The 23,423-nt window shown below is 44.4% G+C and overlaps 1 protein-coding gene across 1 annotated transcript in view; it reads left to right on the forward strand.

Moving 5' to 3' along the window:
• Positions 1–23,423, forward strand: part of SGPP2 (sphingosine-1-phosphate phosphatase 2) — a 121,535-nt gene that overhangs the window by 65,152 nt on the left and 32,960 nt on the right. Inside the window, exons 3-4 of the mRNA XM_065880180.1 lie at positions 14,409–14,588; positions 17,611–17,700. Of these exons, the coding sequence (XP_065736252.1) occupies positions 14,409–14,588; positions 17,611–17,700 (270 nt within the window). The remainder of the gene's footprint in view (positions 1–14,408; positions 14,589–17,610; positions 17,701–23,423) is intronic.

Here is a 23,423-nt window from a genome sequence, read left to right on the forward strand (position 1 = left end):
TTCACTTAAGCCTTGAAGGATGAAAACTAGCCAGCCAGCTGAGGGGTTGGGGGACAAGGCTCCAGGCTGAGATAAGCAGAAAGGGCAAAGGTCCAAAACTGAGCCGGAGCCAGGCACTGTTCCAGACTCTGGGCCGAGCATCCAGGTGGGGTGGGAATGAGGCTGATAAAATCAAAATGTATAGTCTAAGTGCAGACAGGGCAGAGTTCTATGAAGAAAACTAAAAGCAGGGTATGCAGACAGAGTGGCAAGAGGCAGCTGTCTTAGGTAGGGTGGTCAGGGAAGGCCTTTCCATGGAGGTGGCTTTTGGACACGGGGCTGATTTTACTTATAATTTACTTATAACTCACGTTTAAATTGCTTATGGCAAATCTAGAATGTTCAAAATGTATCAACCGTCTTTGTGATTGATTTCTGTATTCATTTGGAAACCAGTGTTCCCGAGCAGTCTAAATGGCAAGCAAGCCTTCTAAGAACACAGCTGGATTTTAAGTGGAAAGCCACCTTCGAGTTGGTCTTTTCCAACTCTAACACCAAACATTTGCTGTGATTCAAATCTGGTAAAAGCCACCTCATCAAACAGTTCTGTAAAATTGCTGGCATTGCTCACCACCATAGGGACCCCAGCCTGACAGTGGAATGTGGAAGTTGCAGAGGAAAGGGCTCCGAGAGAAGAGCATGGAGGTGCCTGTTGGCCCGGAAGGCTGAGGCTCGCCAGCTCACGTCAAGCTTCTCTCATTACAAAGGGTCACGGGGAGGTTATAGCCCCAGTTACAGTCCTGTTGGGGAGGTGCTGACGGTGTGATCAACAGCCCCTCCTCATAGCTAGAGTTAATCACTCACTGACCGACTGGAAAATCAATGGCGGCCTACTCTCTCCCCCTCCACTCCGCCTATGTTGGTCCAGCCTCCTTCCTTCGCTCCCTGCGGTGAACAGGCGTCAGGAAGGGGATTCTCTGGGACTCTTGTCCCTTCCTGCTCAAAGACTGGCTCTACAGGAGGACAGTCATCTAACTCCAGGGGAGGAGAACCCATTCTTCTCTGCCTGGGAGAAACCTTGTAATGAAGATACCGTGTCAAAGATGAGAAGGAAGCAGCAAAGACAGGAGATAAGGGGGGAGAAAAAAAGACAGTCTTTCGGAGGAAAGACATGATTGCAGCCAAATGAAAAGGAAACTTGATTTTCGGAGATGATGGGCTAGAGAATATTTACATGTCTCCAACCCCTTGTCAAATGCGCTGTAATCTTAGTTTTTAGATTATTTGCCTTTCAGGAGGTGGTGAGTTACATTTTTTTTCGGTTGCACTCTAAAAGTCGATGTCATTAAGTTCCCCAAACAGGCCCTGTCATAGGGCTTACTAGACCAGCGGTCTTTTGGCAGGGAGGCTGAGGAATCAGGATGCTGGCGCCCTGGACCAGAACTGAGAATGGTAAGCTCTCACCTTGGGCCTGACCAGGTGTATGTCGGAACCTTGGCTTGTCAGAAATGTGTTACCAACAGGAGGAATTCAATTCCAGGGCCCTCTGGCTGAGAGGTTTCATTCCCGAGTTGTGAGAGCCTCCACCTGAACTTCACGGCCATGCAAAAGAGATTGTCACAAGGTTTATACGCTTCCCAGGAGGGAGGTTAAATCTCAGACCAGGGCCCGTTACTTTCCCAAGTGAGAGGTGAAGTCGGGGTTCCTGGTGGTGGTGAAGGAGAGTAGTGCTGTCATGACAGTGTGGATCCTAACTTTTCCTGCAGTGTCTCTGATTTCCTTTCGGAAGGAAGAGAAGTGATAACCAGGAAAGGTGAGGAGTATTGGGGGTACTGATAGACATACAGCTGATTGAAGGGGTTATGGAAATAGTATACTCAGGTCTCTAGAATTTAGACCCACATTGGCACACAGAGTTGGTAGCCACCCCTGTTCACGGTCATCATGTTGACAGTCGTTCAAAATGACTGGGAAATTGGCTTTGCCGAGGGTTGATAGCCCAGCCTTTGACGCCAACCTGAGAATGGAAATGGATGTTGTGTAAAGTCATATGAGAGTCCGTTTGGCTGTTCCTCCAATGAGTTGAGTAGATACATATCCAGGGCGCCTTCGCCGACAACCAGCATCGTCTGCGTGGTCATAAGTGAATTTTCTTTCCTACATCCTGTGATTATGGCTCCCGTAATTTTGTTAGCCTGCATATTGAGTTTTTATTCTTATGCATTTCCTCAGCTCTCCATTTCCTCCCCAGCCTCTTAACTGGTCATTTTGTTTGCTCATGGACTGCTGTGTGACAGAGCATCTCGTCATGAAGTGGCGCTTCTCACTTCCCCCCCTTCACATACGTGCAGACGTTCTGGCACAAGGAAATGCAGCCAGCAATACCAGCCTTTAGAGACAGAGAACACCTAGACCGGAAGGATTGGGGACAATTATCTGCCGTTCTTATCACCAGCTGGTTCAATGTTAAGTTACTTGCCAAGTAAGAGAAGGGAGAAGATCTGGCGTGTGTGAAGGGGACCAAATCCAGACAGACGGAAGGCCCCTAACCCTGGAACTACTTCAAACCAGGGTCATCAGGATGAGTGCTTCTCTGACATTGCTTTCACAATGAGAAATGCTTTTAATTCCCTGGGGTTACAGCAAGAGTTGTGTGAGCCTGCCTGCAAATCCAGCTTTCTTTCTATGTAGTACAGCTGACTGGTCACTCGGAAGGCATGCCACGGAGATGTGGTTGATGGTCATTCAGAGCTTGGGTGGATGCAGTTGAGTGGCTTGACTCCGTAAAGTCTTTAATCCTTCCAGATATAAATCTTTTTTATTTCTCCTGAGTGACCACCACCCAAATCTTTTCTGAGTTCTATATGATTGTAAACCGGAGGCCAAGGTGAAATGACCCAACTCTTACTGAATGTGTAAGGAGAGCCTGTGATGGCCTGAAAAACTAGGTGTGGAATGTCCATGACCCTTAGCCTAACATCAGTATCGGGTGGTTCATGGTTCATCAGGTCAGCATGACGCCCGCTCCGACCTTACACCACGTCCAGAGACTTTCTCATACACAGACACTTCCGTAGAAAGACAGGAGAGTGCAGCGTGGTCCTGTTCTCTCTTGTCTCAAGGTAATTCAAGCCTAGACGTTCTCTAAGGTGAGATGTATTTCAGGATGTACTGAGCCTGAATCCCATTTTAAAGATGTCTGTGCTTTTTCCAGTGGAATTTTTTTTTTTCCAGAAAATTATGAGACACATTACAAAAACCCAAATCGTTTAGTTCTACAGAGCTGTTGTTCTTTTGTTGTGGGTTTGGGTTTTTGGTGATGGCGAAGGTGGGAAAGACAGGTTAAAACATTTTGTTTTGTTTTGTTTTGATGACCATCGTTTTAAAGACAAATGCTTTCTCAGTCTTTATGGAGAAACACAAGTTTACTTGGGTACCACTAGAATGACCCGAGCTTTAAAAAAGGTCTGGGCAGCTGTTCCTTATACCATCCTCATAAGTTTTTCCCTCCGTGAGGTACAAATAGCTGCGCTCATAGAACATGGGTGATAAAATGGTGGGAACATTTGTAAGATACGGTGAAACAGGGAAATTGGCCTAGGGTTGCTCAATTGAGTTATTTTTTCTTAAATCACCAGGAATCAGGATATGTACAGGAAAATGTCTTGGGAAAATTTACAGGTCATAAATTTATTATTTAAATGTGACCTACCGGTATCCCCTTCTTCTTACGTCTACGCAGAAAAATAAGAGAGCGACTTCCCAGGGAGGGTCCTTTGAAGGTGGGGAAGAGTGTTTTCCTGAATTACTGCCAGAGCATAGCTCATTTATAACACACATCACGTTTAGGCTGCTGTTAGCAATGTTGGTTTTTAACATCTCAGTGGCTCCCAAGGTGACGTATGTATAAGCAAGTGAGGACAGATCAATCGAGCAGCAGCTCGTTATTGACGCATGTGCTGAAAAATCTCTAGCTTGCTGTTGCTAAAGACAAGAGGGTTGGGGAGAATGATAGCTCGTTTTGGAGGCTAATATTAGAAATGGTTAGTATTAAAAATGGTACCGGGCTTCCCTGGTGGCGCAGTGGTTGAGAGTCCGCCTACGGATGCAGGGGACACGGGTTCGTGCCCCAGTCCGGGAAGATCCCACATGCCGCGGAGCGGCTGGGCCCGTGAGCCATGGCCGCTGAGCCTGCGCGTCCGGATCCTGTACTCCGCAACAGGAGAGGCCACGACAGTGAGAGGCCCGCGTACCGCAAAAAAAAAAATGGATAGAAGGGTATAAAAAGTTAGAGTACTCTGTCTTATTTTGAAACTTGATGTTAAATGATACATAATTGATTTATTTCTAGTTGAAGAAAAGATGCCCATTCAAAGGACATCACTTAGAGCATCGCTTTGCCCTAATCACCTACTCTGGAACATTCTGCTTTGGGGAGGCCTAGGAAAATTTTGAGACTTTTTTTTTGGATTCTGGTAAAAAGGATCTCTGTTCAGACCGAATAACCCATTAAAAAATAAGCAAAAAAAAAAGAAAAAAGGATGAGAGTCAAGAGCATGACTGTGCAGTACAATGAGGACGGTCAGGAAGTCCTTCTGTTATAGCAAAAGCTGTATAGTGAAATGTTGAATCATACATTTTATTAAATATGTTGTGATAGATTTCAAACGCCTTAGGGCTGAAATAATATGAAGAGAGGAGAAGGCTGGTGGTGAATTCTTGTTTTATTGTAAGTGTTAAGAGCGTAGATTTATATTGGTTCACTTATCTTCAGTACTCAGGTCTACCTTCAAGAGAGATGTGAGGCTAGCTGTTCTGGGACTGTTCCCACTGGAAGCTGACAGAGGGCTCAGTCCCTGGTTGTTTCAGATCAATGTGTAAATTACAGACCACCGGGGGTTTTTTTGTTGTTGTTTAGTTCTGGGGTTTTTTGGTGATTACAGAGTGCGGGATTATAATGTCAATTTTATGTGTCCCCATGGGTTTTATTTCCTCATCTGTGCCCCCAGTGTGGATTTTATTGTTAGTACCAATGGTACACAACAAAGGAAGACTCTTAAGTCCCCCCTTTGTCACCACTCCTGATGGCACCTGTATAGAGAGGATGGAAGATTCTTGGCATATTGGGGGTAGAATTGAGGCAGGGATTCTGCCGTGGCTGAGAGCATCTCTCTGCCCCTCATGCCTTTGCAGGGGAGGACAGTCCAGGACTCTGACTCCTTAAAGGCCGTGTGGACTGTCAGGTCCCCCATGCAGTTGCTCTGGCCAGATTCATGGTCATACTGAGGAATATGTTTGATGACGTGCTTGTTGAGGACAATACCCACACCAGCATCAAAATCTGAGACTATATTTAATTGACATGTGTACTTAAATGCCTTTGTGTGTGTGTGTGGCTGTGGCCTAGGCTGGCTGGCTGGCTGGGTTACCCACAAAGACCTGTGGCAGCACACTTGGAGATGGGAATAGTTTGTGGTTTTAATCAGATAAGAAAGTTGAACATGGCATGTGGCTAATGTCTATTGCATTTGTGCTTTCAGGGGTCTGTAAAAATAAAGGTTTTGATCTTTCAGTATTATTTTGCAGTTATATTTTTCTAGAGTCAGCAAGACTGACAACTAATATACTTAGATATGACCCAGCAATCCCACTACTGGGCATATACCCAGAAAAAAACATAATTCAAAAAGACACGTGCACCCCAATGTTCATTGCAGCACTATTTACGATGGCCATGTCATTCGAAGCAACCTAAATGCCTGTCGACAGATGAATGGATAAAGGAGACGTGGCATATATATACAGTGGAATATTACTCAGCCATAAAAAGGAACGAAATTGGGTCATTTGTAGAGATGTGGATGAACCTAGAGACTGTCATACAGAGTGAAATAAGTCAGAAAGAGAAAAACAAATATCGTATATTAACGCACATATGTGGAATCTAGAAAAATGGTACAGATGAACTGGTTTGCAGGGCAGAAATAGAGACACAGATGTAGAGAACAAACGTATGGACACCAATGGAAAGCGGGGGGTGGGGGTGGTGTGATGAATTGGGAGATTGGGATTGACATGTATACACTGATGTGTATAAAATAGATAACTAATAAGAACCTGCTGTATAAAAGTAAATAAAATTGAACAAATATATATTAGAAATGTGAGGGAGGATTCTAATAGTAAGTTTACTTAGCAGTGATTACATTGTTATCTGAAGCAAGGCTTATTTGTTTTTGCATGAAAAACTCCAATGGCACACAAGGCACCCACCCCAGCCCTCAGTTCTAACCCGCAGTGGATCCAGTATCCACAGTTCCTCATGTAACCTACATGCATTTACTTATAAATACATTTTAAAAATTACAGATGGGATCAAAATATACTCTTACTGCCTCTTGCTTTTTTCATTTAACAGTATATCTCACAATGTTTTATTAGCAGTTGCATAATTGAACTGGTGTCCTGTCGTGAACATTGAGAGTTGTTTCCAGGTTTTTGTGGTTGGTTAGCTGTCTGAAGGAAGGTGGGCTTCTGCATGATTTTAACTTCTGTATGCTCTACATTTCCTAAGACTGAAGACACCAGTTCCCTCAATGGGCATCATTTTGGATGTGACATCTATCCAGTAGTGAGTAAAGGACACTGGTCCCAGGCTTCTGCTGGACTGTTACTGGTGGAATGGTGTGGATAAGAATTTAGCAATTGTCTCATCAGATGTGACATCTTAATCTCTTAGCCCCAAGGGCAGCCAGGTGGCCTCTAGTGAGTGTTACATGGGTATAATGGGTTAGGATCACAGAATTTGGGTTCTTTAAAAATAGGTATCTGGTCTCAGTAATAATTGTCATGCCAGGTTGGGGGAGGGGGGGCGTGGTGAAAAGACCGTAGGATTTGGCCTCAGAGCGAAATTCAAGCCCAGCTTCTCTACACGCATTGTATTTTCTCTAGGAGGACGTTCACCTTCTTTAAGCCTCAATTTCCTCATCTGTAAAACAGGAAGGATGTGAATATTAATTGTCTATGAAAATACACTTAAAAAGTCACTGCACAAATATTAGAGTTATTATTTAACCCAAGTCCTCCTTAATAACGAAAAGAAACCTCAACTGTTTTAAAGTAACTTTCCTAAAGATATACATGCATACACCTATGAATTAATTACTAATCTTTGTACCTTTAGTGTTTGTCTTCAAGAATTTCAGACTCAGATCTGAGCTTGAAAAAAATGGAGCATTAGAAAGAACAGGAAAATGTCACTTAATCATTTTATTTTTCTCACCTGCCATTTGTGCTTTCGTTATTGTATCTCCATTTTTACAGAACCTGGAATATGTCAAGACTGGTTTGCTGCAAGTCTTCCGTGATTTACGGTGTTTGCTCTGTAGTTTCTTTGTTTTGGTGTTTCAGGCGTAGAATGAAATTTTATTAGTTTGAAATTACACCTGCTTGTCCAAGTGACTCACCATCACGCCACCCTCTACAAACACACACAAACCCACATGACATGCACTATAGAAGGGCTGTGAATTTTAAAAAGTAAATAAAAATAATGCCACAAGTAGGAGAGGATATTCACCAATTGAAAACAACTTTTTACACTGGATGGTAAGCAGTAGTCTCTAGAATGTTCCCAAATAACCATAACAAAGACCTGCTTTTAATTCACTCCCTAAAGCCAAATAGGAGACCCCAGAGCAGTGCGTATTCTAGGGAGGAAAAAAAAGACAACACTGAATAAACAAAAACACACACAGGCTAATGCAGTCGGTCTTTTTTTTGTAAGACTGTTGATCTGAAAAGCCTCCAGAGATTAAAATTTCTCTTAAAATGAATCCCATACTCATGGGTTTGAGTAGGTAGATTTTCGGCAGCTTTCTCTGTGTCATGTGTGGTCGCCACCTCAGTGCCCTGTAGAACTGGGGTTTGGAGCAGAGGTGGGCAGGACTTTTGAAGAAAATATTAATAGAAGCCATAGCTGCTTCTATTGAATCAGTATTTGAAGGCATTGTTAATAGCACGTGGGAGCAAAAGACTTCAAGGGCACATAGAAGAGGTATTTCAGAACCCATCTTTATGTCTAGTTTATCTTTTTTTCAGTGGGCCACAATTAATATTAACCTTTTTAAAGAATATGATTCAGTGGTTTTAGTATATTCACAAAGTTGTGTAACCATCACCAGTGTCTACCTCCAGAACATTTTCATCTCCCTAAAAAGAAACCCCATATTTACTAGCACTCACTCCCCTTCCCCTAGCCCCCCATCCCGCCCTAGACAACCACTAATCTACTTTCCATCTCTGTGGATTTGCCTGTTCCGAACACTTCATATAAATGGAATCATACAATGTTTGTCCATTTCTTGTTTGGCTTCTTTCACTTAGCACACTATTTTCAAAGTTCATCCTTGTAGCATGTATCAGTACTTCGTTTTTTAGGGTCAAATAATATTTCATTGTAAGGATTTATACCCCATTTTGTTTATGCATTCATCAGTTGATGAACATTTGGGTTGTTTAAACTTTGGGCCTATTGTGAAGGATAATGTTAAGAATATTACATTCATGTACAAGTTTCTGTGAGGACATAATTTTCGGTGTTCTTGAGTATGTACCTAGGAGTGAGACAGTTTGGTGTCTGATCTTTCTTTATCCAAATTATCATGTTAGTAACCTGAGAAGAAGGGGAATGAGCTTCATTTGGACAGATTAAGAAATGGGATGGGTAGAGAAGCTGTGGTCTTTGGGTTACATCTCATTGTTCTCTAGAATGATGAAACTAATTCCTGACTTTTTAAAAACAAATCCATGGATAGACTATAAATCCCAGTGATTCACAGTGTTTCTGTCCCATGAGACCTGAGGAATACCTTACATCCCTGTTAGTTAATCGCTTGCACTGTGATTTCCCCATGGTGAAGTGGGCTGAGGGTGTAGCCAGAGGGGAGAAAGATGTTAGAGTTTATCATAATTTGTGTGTGTTTGGGGGATGGGGGGGCGGGTGTAATTTGAAAAGAGCCTCTCGGTGCTCCTTCCGTTTTGCAGAGGATTCAGCTTTTATTATAATAACAGTGGAGCCTTCACACGACGGGATGGGGATGCTTTGGGAGGAGGACAGAGGTGGGAGTGGGGGCAGGCAGCAGTCTCAGAGCGTAAACAATAAATGTATGGCTGTTCTCTAAAATCCCGTGGCTGCTTTACTATTAATGTTATTTCAAGGACCTTCTGTTTCCTAAACTATCTAGGTTTCATTTATCCGGGCGTGAAGACTAAATTCTGTTCATCTGAGCTGTGTTAGACATAGAACAATTGTCATTTTGGATTGTAATAACTAGGAAGGCCCACCACATTAAGAGAAAAAGCACAGTTTTCTCTGCTGGCCCCAAAGAGCCCAACCATCAAGGACAGATCCCAGATTGGAAATTCTTCTAACTTGTGAAGACACATTTCATTTTGACAGAATTGGTTCTCTGGAAAAGCCTTTTGTCTGCTTGGGGTCAACAGTAGACAATCCAGAGAACTGGATTTTCTTTCCACCTATACATTAATTAGGGAAGAAGTAAGCAAGTAGGCTAATTCCTCATCATGAAACGCTCCGGGGCCCCAGCACCATGCAGGGGACCCAGCTAGGGTGCTGAGGCGTTAATGAGCTATAATTGCTTCCTGCCCTGCCTCCCCGTGGATTTTCGCTTTTACACATAGGCCTTGGGGGCCTCAGCCCAAAGGAGCATGATGGATGATGGAACTTAATTTGGTCCCTTTGGGTAGAAGGGCCTTTCAACAATACAGAGCAAAGTCCTCCGTTGAGGGCAAGCCATACTGAGTTAATCATTATACTCTTTTACTGTGAACTAAATGGAGAAATAGTTCTCTTCTGCCATAGTACTCTTTTTAATAGACTTGACTTTTAGAGTAGTTTTAGGTTCACAGCAAAATTGAGCAGGAAGTATAGAGAGTTCCTGTATACCCCCTGCACCCACACATGCATCCCGTCCACCAGAGTGGGACATTTGTTACAACTGAGGATCCTACACTGGCACCCAACGGCCTTAGTTTACATTAGAGTTCACTCTTGGTGTTGTACATTCCATAGGTTTGGACAAATGTGTCATGATGTGTATTCGCCATTAGAGTATCATACAGAATAGTGTCAATGCCCTAAAAATTCTCTGTGTACCACTTACCCATGTCCCCAGCCCCCGGCAATCACTGATCTTTTAACCATCTCCATAGTTTGCTTTTATCAAAATGTCATAGAGATGAATTCATACAGTATGTAGCCTTTCCACATTGGTTTCTTTCACTTGGTAATATGTGTTTAAGATTCTTGTATGTCTTTTCATGGCTTGAAAGCTCATTTCTTTTAGTGCTATGAAGGTGACTGTCTGTGATCCAGGAAACAGGCGCTCGCTCACCAGATACTGAATCTGCCAGTGCCTTGGTCTTGCACTGCATCTTCCGGAACTGAGAGAAATAACTTCCTGTTTATAAGCCACCCAGTCTGTGGTTGGTTGGTATAGCAGCCCAAGCTGGCTAAGACAACAACTTTTTTCTTTTTTTTTTTTTTTTTTGCGGTACGCGGGCCTCTCACTGTCGTGGCCTCTCCCATTGCGGAGCACAGGCTCCGGACGCGCAGGCTCAACGACCATGGCTCACGGGCCCAGCCGCTCTGCGGCATGTGGGATCTTCCCGGACCGGGGCACGAACCCGTGTCCCCGGCATCGGCAGGCGGACTCTCAATCACTGCTCCACCAGGGAAGCCCAAGACAACAACTTTTTAAGATGTGACTGACATGCAGTAAACTGTACGTACTCAGTTTTATTGAGGTATAATTCACATACGACTCAATTCATTCTTTTAAACCGTATGATTCAATAATTTTTAGTGTATTCACAAAGTTTACACATATTTAAAATGTACAACTTGGCACATTTTGATATAGGTACATACCCTAAAATTATCACCATAATTAAGACAGACATAATTAAAACATAGTTAAGACATAATTAAAACTTCATTACCCAGAAGTTTCCTCATGCCCATTTGTAATTTCTTTCCCTCCTTTCTGGCCACCACTGATCGGCTTTCTATCCTATAGAGTCATTTCTATTTCCAAGAATTTTATATAAACAAAATCATAGAGTGTGTACTTTTGTTTGTTTTTGGCCTGGCTTCTTCATTCAGCATAATTATTTTAAGATTCATCCACGCTGTAGCATGATATCTATAGTTTATTATTTTGTTTTTGCTGCGAAGTATTCAGTTGTATGATTATACCACAATTTGTTTATCTGTTCACCTGTTGATGGGAATTGCCGGTTTGAGGCCGTTACAAAGAAGCTGCCGTCAACGCTCATATACAAATCTTTGCGTGACTTACGCTTTCGCTCTTTGAGGGTAAATAGCTAGGATTCACATGGCTGGGTCATGTGGAAATCATATGTTTTAACTTTTTAAGAAGCTGTCAAACTGCTTTTCCAAAGTGGTTGTATCATTTTGCACCTGCTCCAGTGCTGTAGGAGGGTTCCAGGTACTCCCCATATCCTCCCAACACCTGGTATGGTCAGTTCCTTTCATCTCAGCCATTCTAACTGATGTGTAATGGTGTGCCCCACAATGTAAACTCCGCTGGTCCTAACTGCCTCGGAGGTCCCTCTGCATACCACCCAACATCACTTCTCTAAGTCTTCTCTATTCTTGCGAAGTGGTTGCTTCTCTGTCCACCCCTGATCTTAAACAATCTTCTTTTAACATTCCACGTCAGTGCTCCCGGTGTCTCGGGTTGAACCAAAGTTTCTCTACATATATACATACCCATATAATTCTGTGGATAATGTTTTTCCAAAGCATATTTGCATTATGATGAGATCCTCTGTGTGACTGTTTTCCCCACTCAAGGTTGGAGACCTAATACAGGGCTGGGCACATCATAGGTTTGCTGTAATGAATGCAAACTGACAGAGACAGGACTTGTCACCCTGTGAGTGGTACTCTTTCCCTACAACCTGAAAAACATAGCTCCACTCTCTCTGGTTTGAAGAGCTCTGTAATTACAGTAATTGCTATTTGAAACTTACTGATCAGAAACAGTGTGCTGCTATGGGAACACTTTTAAATAAAATGAACAATTGTCCTCATTCTTAAAAACATCCTTCAGATATAGAAGGCAAAAGATAAATGAAGTCGAAGAAACTCATGGACTTCAAGGAAATTAAGTTTTGTCTGAATGAGGGTCACGCAGTCTGTCTTCACTCTATGATTTTAACGTTTCCTGTCTGAAGATTCTGTGTATTTTTGAGTGAACTAGAGTTAGTCGTAATGCCTGTAATATTCTTTTTGATGTTGATGAGTGGGGAAGGGGCAGGGTTGAGAAACATTTATGTCCTAGCATCTTCTGAGAAATTCTTAGTAGTCAACATCTGCAAGTTTTCCAGCTCCCCAGAAAATAGTCGGTCTGATGTGGTTTTTATAGGTTCACAGGAGGGAGAGGCAGAAACATAAAAGAGTAAGCTGGTTTCCAAAACAGTAGTTTCTGGTAATAAGGGGATGGTAAAGAGGTTAAGTTTCAAAGTCTGATTAGAAATCGCAGCTATGGAATTTGGAGTGATTGTCACTGAGGCTTTAAAGCCTGTGGATTTGGCCTGCTGTGCACAGACAGTGGTTCTTGATTTTTTAACCCAGAGCAAAGTGGCAGCAGAGCACAAAAACATATGCAGCGTCTTCTGGGGGATACTGAGTGTGCTGGGATAATGTTCAGAATTCACCGGCAACTAGATGAGTTAAAAGAAAGCACCACAATGTGGGAAACTCTAAAGCAATCTGGCTGACTAATCAAAAGTATTTTGAAATAGTCCTTCATAGCGGGTTTTGTTCCAAAGCCAAGTAACTCCATCCATCACAAGCTAAATAAAGCCCTAGTAAGATCAATGCGATCACGGTAAGATGAGGAGGTTTATAATTAAAGCCCATGACAAAGTGACCTGTGCAAGGATACAGTGTGAAGCCGGCCGTGCTTCTCAAATTCTCATTTGTGCGTGAACCGCCCGGGAGTCTTGAGAAAATGAGGGTTCCAGGTCCGTAGGTACAGGCTGGGGCCTGAGATTCTGCATCTTAAAACAGCACTCATGTGCTGTGGATGCTGCCTCTCCTCAGACCACACTTTGGGTTGCAAATGCAGAGACTTAAGTGAGTGGGTTGCTTCTCCCTCTTTTATATCATCAAGGAAATGTCCTGTGAAGCTCTCTGACAAAGTAAATAAGTCTATTGTTAACAGTCCTATTCATCTCAGGAGGGTATGGAAATCAATTCTGATATCTGTGTTGTACTTCAAGGGAAAAAGAGAAAGGGATTTTTTCATTAATGGCATCATGGAAAAAAAAAATTCAATTGAAAAACTTCCAGATTGAGCTGTGTTGATTTTAGGGTTGAAAATAGTCACGCCGTTTATTTGTATGACGCTCTCGAGTACTGAAAGAAGTTAAACTCTATCCAGTATGTTGCCTGCATACATCAGGAGTAACAGTGGCATTCAAAAAATTTTAAGCCAGAAGTTGCTTTTTTGGTTAAAACTTGAAAAGAAGGGCTGTCTGATTGAGTATTAGATTCTTAGTCCAGGACCATCCCGAAGGTATTACCATGGTAGTTTAAGGCACGTATTTTTTGAAGCCAGACTCTCTGGATTTGAATCCATTGTCTTGCCACTTACTAACTGTGTACAACGGTTTACCCCTCTGTAAAATGGGTCTGCATTCTACAGGTACTATTGGATTAAGTGAGTGAATATTTGTAAAGTTTTCGACCAGTGCTTACCACACATACCAGCTATACAAATGTTGACTATATGACCAAAATAAGTAAGACATGTGTTAGTGTCATATCTTAGTTGCCCAGTGACCCTCTGGAATCCAGAAGGGCTGTTTCTCTTTTTTGTTTAGAAATTTATTTATGTATGTATTTATTTATTTATTTGCTGTATTGGGTCTTTGTTGCCGTGCCCGGACCTTCCCTGGTTGCAGAGAGCAAGGGCTTCCCTTTGTTGTGGTGCGTGGGCCTCTCATGGTGGCTTGTCTTGTTGCGGAGCACGGGCTCCAGGCACGTGGGCTTCAGTAGTTGTGGCACGCAAGCTCAGTAGTTGTGGTACACAGGCTTAGTTGCTCCACAGCATGTGGGATCATCCTGGACCAGGGATCATACCCGTGTCCCCTGCATTGGCAGGCGGATTCTTAACCACTGTGCCACCAGGGAAGTCCCGGCCTGTTTCTCTTCTTAACAACTAAAATGTCTTCCTACAAGACTTCCCCATAGGCTGCTGGGCCAGAGAGAAAGGTGATTTCAGCCAACCAACAGGAAACCTCAAAATAAATTCATAGAACCTAGGAGTTTATTTTGCTCATTTGGTTAGACTTACCTCCATCCTTTGGTTTGGCAGTTGGTGATGTATATTGGCCAGGTGGCCAAGGATGTCTTGAAGTGGCCCCGCCCCTTCTCCCCTCCTGTTGTGAAACTGGAGAAGAGAGTGATTGCTGAGTATGGGATGCCGTCCACCCACGCCATGGCAGCCACCGCCATCTCCTTCACCCTCCTTCTCTCTACCACGGACAGATACCAGGTAAGGCGCAGACTCCACTTCCTCCCGTGTAACACCATCCGTACGATGAGGCAGCAAAGAGTTTCCCTTCAGGATTTTCTTTTTTTGAAGGACTTTGAAGTTTATGAAATAAAGATGGGGAACAAAAATTTACTGAGCAGTGACAAGTTTTTTATAAATGAAGTGACCATATGATTTAGTACCCAAAGCAGGTTGTGCCCAAGAGTGAAAGTGGACACCATTAATAATGACAACAGGGGCTTCCCTGGTGGCGCAGTGGTTGAGACTTCGCCTGCCGATGCAGGGGACATGGGTTCGAGCCCTGGTCTGGGAGGATCCCACATGCCACAGAGCGGCTGGGCCCGTGAGCCACAACTACTGAGCCTGCGCGTCTGGAGCCTGTGCTCCGCAACGAGAGAGGCCACGATAGTGAGAGGCCCGCGCACCACGATGAAGAGTGGCCCTGGCTCGCCTCAACTAGAGAAAGCCCTCGCATAGAAACAAAGTCCCAACACAGCAAAAATAAATTAATTAATTAAAAAAAATAATAATGACAACAGCACCACAAACATAACCAGGGTGTGTGGCATCCCGCTTCTGAAAGCATTTTCACCCTGAGCTGCCCAACCAGATGGCAGTGAATAGGTGCTCTCATCCTCTGTTTGCAAGAGACTCGAGGCGTTTATGATCCTAGTGAATGATCCTCCAGGGCTGAGATGATTTCACCAAATCCTCCAGCTACATGTCCCAGGGCCCAGGGTGAAATAGTCTGTTCCCAAATTAGCCCCCAAAGATGTCTCTGCCTTTTTTGGGGGCTCACCCGTTAGAAATAATCATTCCATATTTTCTAGAAAGCTGTCTAAATGACAGGTGATTAATAACTGTTGAAAATAGAAGAATTTCACTTAATATCTGCTTAAATGCCAGTTATAGTAAGACCTTTCAAAAGCTATACTATTACTGCAATGAAGATTTATTTTTCCTTTCTGAGAACTCTTGCTCTAATTTTGTGCTTAATTTCAGAAATTTTACCTTTTACCCATTGGAAAATTTAGATTTCATTAACTCTAGCAGCCTTGTATGTAAATGACAGTATTGCTTCTCCTGCCCCTCTAGACCAGAAACCCAGGGATGTTCCATGTTCCAGGTTGTACAAAAATGGGGTGTCAGCCTGATGTGATTGGAAGAGGATAAGATTAGTGTCAGGTCCTGGCTGTACCTGGTCTGCTACCTGGTCACCTGGGGTCAGATCTCAGTTTCCTAAATGGGAAAAGGACAAGTGTATAGTATATCCAGCTAGGTATAATCTTTTTTTGTAACTTAAATGTCATGCCAGGATCAAACAATGTCTGAGCTCCCCAGTACTATCGGAATTAATTGAATGCAGACTTCTGAGCTATGGCATATCCCGTGCCGTCTGCCCCAGAAGGACATAGTGGGCCCAACACTGACCCCCATCGGGCTGCTGTCAGCATCAAGAGAAGCCTGTGAACATGCTTCTCTTAGGAAAAAAAATCAACAAGTGGCGCTGACTGCAGGGAAGCAACAACAATCATTTATATGCTCATTTTAAGGCCACCTGGATCTTCTTAAAAATGTCTTTACAGCTTACGTGATGAAACGATTTTCTTTTCCTTTTTATTTTTTTGGCCACCCCGCTCGGCATGCGGGATGTTAATTCCCCAACCAAGGATCAAACCTGTGCCCCCTGCAGTGGAAGTGCAGAGTCTTAATCACTGGACCGCCAGGGAAGTCCCACAATAGTTTTCTTAAGGCCTGAGTTGTTATGCACTTCTTTCCTATTTAATTTTTTAATAATAAATGTATTCAGCTTGTGGGGTTATTTACTCATGAGTAGCTCTAAAAATGGGTTTATTTATATAAATATGTGTTCAGGAGGATACTAACCTCTAAATTCTGAATGCATGAACTCATTAATTTTCAACACTTTTTCGATTAAAATCAGAGACCCAGTTAATGATAAATCTTAAGAAAAGATGCACAACCCCGTGTTATTATACTCAGATGTTGCATTGGAAAGAACATGCTGGGCTTGTACTCGGAAGATGTGGCTTCTGGTTCAGACTGTGTCGCTACTGGCTGTGTGACCTTGGACAAGTCATTGTACCTCTCTGAGCCCCAGCTCCTGTTGTGAGGGGTGATTGATGGGCAAGCATCTTTGTGCTAAAGTTCAATACTAATGCAACTTATTATCAAGGTTAAGGGTTTCCTCATCTGTGGACTGGGGCTAGCAATAGAACCTATTTCATACGGTTGTGTGAAGATACATGAGATAGTGACCATAAAGCACTTCACATAATATAGACAGTTCTCTATCGTCTTTATCCTTATTACCACAGAAGACCACAGACATCAGTAGTTGAAGCAACTGGATTATAGCTCTGTGTCTAGCTCATAAGCAGGATATTTGTGTGTTCTTTATATGACTCGTCATCAGCCAGATTCCTCCAGCTGTTTTCATTACTCACGAGCAAATGTCAAGATTCAGTGAAGTCTGGACTCTTGCCTTGACATCTGTACAGAAATATGCCCAGTCTTAACATGGGGCCATTGTTCCCAGGCTCCCTCAAGAAGCTGGTTGTTGCCAAGCTTTATCATCACAGCACATGATGGGGAAGTAGCTAGTTGGACTTCCAAATTACAGCACTGTCTATCTACCTTGCCTCTTGGAAATACTGTATATTTCATAAGTTTTAATCTAAAAATAGATAGAAATAAAAAATTATTTATTCCATTATAACTTGTAGCACAATAGCTAAGGTCAAGTTTTCTACTGTGTCTTATTTGCATGTCAATATGTTGTGAAACTTCCTTCCAGAACTGTATTCCTAGGCATCTTCCCCTTCTCTTTCCTTAGTTTTCCCATTTTTCAAGTGATTTTAGATCATCAGACTGCTGGTCTAGGGAATATGAGATTGAGACTAGGAGTTAGGGGATCAGAAATCCTATTCCTTTCCACAGCATCAAATTGTGTGTGTCTGAACCTGACCTAATGTCCTTGTTTTCTCTTCTCCCCCTGCAGTATCCCTTTGTTTTGGGACTGATGACGGCTGTGGCGTTTTCCACGTTGGTGAGTCTCAGCAGACTTTACACTGGGATGCACACAGTCCTGGTAAGCCTTTGTGGGCAGGTCTTAGGGTGATTATCTGAATAGGAGTGTGGTTAGTATGTGTTTATTAAGTTATTTGCATATGTAATTACGTTTCCCATCGGGCCAATGAATTAAGGAATTATTATCTTCTGGCACATGTATAATAATAGTAATGAATCATAAAATGATATGAAGGAGGCTGAACTGGGCTAGACCCTCATGACTTGGAAGCTAGAATGGTAACAAAGATTCAGGTAGTTTGATTACATGCCGGTTTACCGATGATGCAACAAGAGGTGCAGAAAAACACCCAGGGTCAGGGATGTGAGTGATGGATGAAGTCCTCCACTTGGTCCTCGAAGATGTGGGTGTGAGATTTGGGGGTCTCAGCTGCCCTTGCAGGGTAGGAGTCCCACCAGGTCAAAAGAGCCCAAATCACGAGCTCGCTTCCTTCCATGCTGGCTTTGCGTTGAAAGAGCTGTCCATGTTTTTACCGTATTAGGCATTTTTTTCAGGGCTTCCGTAGTTAGCACAGTTAAAATTACTCAGTTCTATTTCCTGGTGTTCCAGCCAGCTACCCTGGAGTTGCAGAGCATAATGCTGGCCACGGTTTAACTATTTATCATCATAATTGCTACAAGAAAGGTTTCTTTAAAAAGGACTAGGCCCTTGCTTATTGTGTTACTCTGCATGTGAAGCTGAAAAATTATGTTAGCAAAAGACCTCAGAGGGGGCTTCCCTGGTGGCGCAGTGATTGAGAGTCCGCCTGCCGATGCAGGGGACACGGGTTCGTGCCCCGGTCTGGGAACATCCCGCGTGCCGCGGAGCGGCTGGGCCCGTGACCCATGGCTGCTGAGCCTGCGCGTCTGGAGCCTGTGCTCCCCAACGGGAGAGGCCACAGCAGTGAGAGGCCCGTGTACCGCAAAAAAAAAAAAAAAGAATATGCAGGACCCACAACCCACTGTGCATACACCCACATCTATCTATCTGTCTATACTTGAATATCTTGAGGTGGAGGATGGTACTTTCCTGTTTACTACAGTCTCTCTTCTGCCCCCTTTGTCTAAGGCAGGCTGTGCCCCCAGCATTTGCATATGTGGACACCTGATGGCCCCTGAAGGCTTCTGTGTTTATAGCCCCTGCTTTTTCCTCAAGTGCCAACACCAGGAGGTAGGAGGGAGGTCAGAGAACGCAGTAGCATGACAGGTGTTTATTGATCTCCTAGAGGAGGAGAGGGCTGGGCACAGCCCAGTTGTCACCTCCTCAGAGACTCCGCATTGTGAATTGCCCCTGCAGGGTCACTTTTATAAAGCATGAAGTAGCCCTGCACCTGGGCAGGGCTGATCTGAGTTGTAGCTTGAAGGACATGGTCTGCAAAGGTCTCGGCCAGGGAAGCTGCTTGCCCTGGATAGAACCTCTGGAACATCTGGGTCAGCTGCCAGCGTGAGCAGTGGCCCACGTACTCCTTCATGTCTACTCGCCCAGGGCGTATCAGGGCAGGGTCGAGCCTAAGAGAAGAAGGCAGCAAAAGCAGAGTCATGAGCAGCAGTGCCACCAGCACCCCCAAAAATGGTCCTGCTAGGGCTTCCCTGGTGGCGCAGTGGTTGGGAGTCCGCCTGCCGATGCGGGGGACACGGGTTCGTGCCCCGGTCTGGGAACATCCCACATGCCGCGGAGCAGCTGGGCCCGTGAGCCATGGCCGCTGAGCCAGCGCGTCCGGAGCCTGTGTTCCGCAACGGGAGAGGCCACAACAGTGAGAGGCCCGCGTACCGCAAAAAAAAAAAAAAAAGACCTCAGAGGGAAAGGCCGGCCTTCACTGGCCCTCTTGTATCTCTTCCTGGTACCTGATGTTGGTCATCCTGGGAAAGGTGGCGGGGGGGGGGGTGTGGAACGGCAGAAGCCGCAGAAGTGAACGGATTTAGGGAGAGAGTTTGTCAAAATGGGCAGAAGAAGAGAACAGGGAGGAAGTAAACCCGGAGAAAGACGTTTGTGGCTGCATGAGATGCAGAGAGCAACGTAATGCTTTCCTCTTAAGAAAAAAACAAATGATAACTCCAAGGAAAGCGGGGACCTGAGTGGAGTCAGGGCTGGACCCAGGGTGAGGCAAGTCAGGCAGGAAATTGAAGGGGTGCCAAACAACTCCAGAATCAAAAGAAATGATTTTCATGCGATACTTAAAAAATCAAAATCAATGCAGAAACTTTCTGCAAAATATCCCAATCTGAAATAAAGTCCTGCATTTGTGTGACCTTGCTGGTTTTGCCCTACCCTGATCCTGGAGTGCTGCACGGTGCAAGGGGGCCCAGATTTTGAAAATACGACGGGAGCAATTAGGGGTCAGCCTTATTATCTACCTACCAAGACACGTCCCTGCTGTTCCCGTCCCATTGCACAGTGTGTCTCATGGCTTCTAAGACTTAAGGGGAAAGGGGAGAAGAGCATTCTCAATTTGCTACACCACTGCTCCTCATTATAAAGAGGGTCTCTCCAAATACGTCCACAGACTCAAATATGGAATGAAGCAGAACCCTCTCGGGTGTTTGAGTATTTCTTTTATCTGGGGCTACTTTTTAATTTCCATTGGTTTTAATAAAAAGCGATCTTAGGAACTCAGGTTAAAATTAAAACCAAAGTAAACATGAGAATGTGGAGCTGCAGACATGAATAGAGGGCACAGAAAACCCACCTCAATAAAAATCCAGCTACGTGTCTGTCTTTAGTTTTAAAAGTGGGTTAGGGGGTAGGGAAGCACAAATTTGTGGGGAAGATCGTTTAGACCTCTCTTTGAGATCTAAGGAATGGGTCCCACCACTCATTTTGGAGCATCCGTTCCAGAAAAAACTGGAACAAGGGGCAGTAGCAACTATTCCTCCCACCCCCATCCTGCTCCACCATTGCCGTGCAGGACTCCTTCACACGTATAATTTTGTCTCCTAAAGACCTGAGACCCTCAACTTCCCTGATGGTCTAGTGGTTAAGACTCCACGCTTCCAAAGCGGGGGTGTGGGTTCGATCCCTGGTCGGGGAACTAAGATCCCACGTGTATGGCGAAAAAATTAAACGAATTAAAAAAAAAAAAAGAAGATCTGACACCCTGACTCAGGCCCAGGTCTGAGTCAGGCTCCACAGCCACAGACATGGCCCAGGGTAGAATGGTACATAATTTCTAGTAGCAAAGGGGAATGGTTAGTTTTAATAGAAAGATGGAGTTGAATTATGGACTGGTTGTCTTTATTTAGCAGCAACTTAATAAGCTTCTGCAGGGTGACAGGCTTGGAGCTAGATCTAGAAGATACTGAGGTAAACAAAACCTACCTCACCTTCCCAGGTGTCCGAATCTATTGATGGAGACAGATGTATGAGCTAGTGATTGCTGTCTGTGATGAGTATTATAATTAGCACGGAACAGCTGGATCAGGCCAACTAAGGCGGCGTGCCTCTCCTCTGGACTCTTCACATTCTCTAGGGACTGCCACACACTGGTGGTTCTCAACCTTGGCTGCACGTTCAAATCCCATGGAAAACTTTAAAGAAAATATTTGGGCATGTTTGGACGTCTACGATCATAACAGCAGCATTAGTCACAGCAGCCGAAATGTGGAAGCAACCCAAGTGTCCATTGATGGATGAATGGATAAATAACACGTGACGGATACATGCAATGGAATATTACTCAACCTTGAAAAGGAAGGAAATTCTCACACACGCTACAGCATGGAAGAAACTTGAAGACATCACGCTAAGTGAAATAAACCAATCACCAAAGACAAATACTCTATGATTTTGCTTATGTTCATAAAGACAGAAAATAGAAGGTCGTTCCCAGAACCTGAGGGGAGGGGGAATGAGGAGTTATCATTTAACGGGTACAGAGTTTCAGTTTGGGAAGATGAAAAAGTTCTGGAGGTAGACAGTGGTGACGTTGCCCAACAATGTAAATGTACCTAATACCACTGAACTGTACACTTTAAAACGGTGAAGATGGTAAAATTTATGCTATGTGGGGTTTTTACCACAATAAAAGATACAGTCCTAGGCATTGGTGTTTTTGCAAAGTTCCTCAGTTGATTTCAGTGTGCAGCCAGGGTTGAGAGCCATCTATTAGACTGTCCCTTAGAGCTGGGCCAGGGCACAAGCCTGGACAAAAGAAGACTTGGAAGGTGGAAGGAAAGTCGGGGCAGGTGCTGTATAGGCAGCCACTGTGTCCACAGCGTGAACGGCTCTAATTGCACCCAGCTAGGAGGCTCACAGCACACGAGTCATTCAGGTGGCTACCAGCTTCATATAAATGGTTCTCCGTGCGTAAACAGGAAGGACAGTTCACAGAGAGCAGTCATTTGCTTATCTCGCCTGGTAAGAAATCTCTCTTGTCAAAGGTGAGTGGTTTGCTTCTGGACAGGCTCTGGCTGACTCCTGGGCAGGTCTGAGTGAAGCATGGGGAGGCATTGAACCTGCATGTGGTGTCACCATCCGGCCAAACCAGCTCTGGCATTGCTTCTATCTACCAGGACGCCCAAGGGAGAAACTTGGGCGCTGTCCTAGCTCTTCTCTTCCCACACCCATCAGTCAGGTAGTCACCAAGTCAAATTAGTTCTGACTCTTAAAGATGTCTTAAAGCCGTTCTGACACCACTGCCAGGATAGTATTTCCAAATCTGATGATGCTCTTCCGTGCATGGAAACGTTTCTCCATCTCCTGCTGAATGTGAGGAACAACACAGGTGGCCCCAACTGGGGCCTTTGGGGGAATCGACCTTTGAGAGAAGTCAGCACTGTTTATGGCAAAACATGGACATAACACAGGGGCCCTGATGACATTCTTGTACCGTACCTGGGGCCACACTACCTGTAGGCTGGCTGTTCCTTATTGCCCAAGCTGATTTTTATTGAAATTGTACATTTCCCATAGTAAAAAGCATGCTAACCAGTGATTTACAGAAATAGATTTTGGTGTATAATTTCATGTTCTTTTGGTTTGAAAAGTAAACCAATTACAGCCAGCTGAAGGGGCAGGGGAGAGGGTAGAATGTCTTGGAAAGATGGGGTAGCCCGTGGAATCCAACACAGATGGGGCCAAACAGCTAAGCTTCATACGTGTCTTCCTCTCCCTGCAGAGTGCCACGGTGCACAGAACGCGGATCCTAACAACTTGTCTCTCAGATCCAGACCTTCACTCTCAGAGATGAAACTTTGATTGGACTGGGCGTTACCCTTGGGCATGGGAGCCTGGCAGGGAGGCAGGGTTGCAGAACAGAGACAGGGCCTCAGAAGCCACCCCTGTGGGCTGCAAAGGCAGTGCCCAAAGAACAGGAACTGGAAAAACAACCCAGTAAGTAAGTTCACCGTGATTGAGAATGCCCAAACTCAAGTGGTTACCTTGTGCATGAGTCAGGATGCCTTGAATGCAAATAACAGAAACCAGCGCAAACTTGTTGAAGCTGGAAAGGAAATACACTGGTTTTTTTTTTGTTTTTGTTTTTTTGTTTTTTTTTTTGTTTTTTTTTTTTGCGGTACACGGGCCTCTCACTGCTGTGGCCTCTCCCGTTGTGGAGCACAGGCTCCGGACGCGCAGGCTCAGCGGCCATGGCTCGCGGGCCCAGCCGCTCCGCGGCACGTGGGATCTTCCCGGACCGGGGCACGAACTCGCGTCCCCTGCATCGGCAGGTGGACTCTCAACCACTGCGCCACCAGGGAAGCCCCACACTGGTTTTTATAACCACACTGTAGGAAGGGCAGAGGTGCAGG

This window comes from Phocoena phocoena, chromosome 7 (genome assembly GCF_963924675.1).
Source record: "Phocoena phocoena chromosome 7, mPhoPho1.1, whole genome shotgun sequence".
In the NCBI taxonomy this organism is placed as follows: Eukaryota; Metazoa; Chordata; class Mammalia; order Artiodactyla; family Phocoenidae; genus Phocoena; species Phocoena phocoena.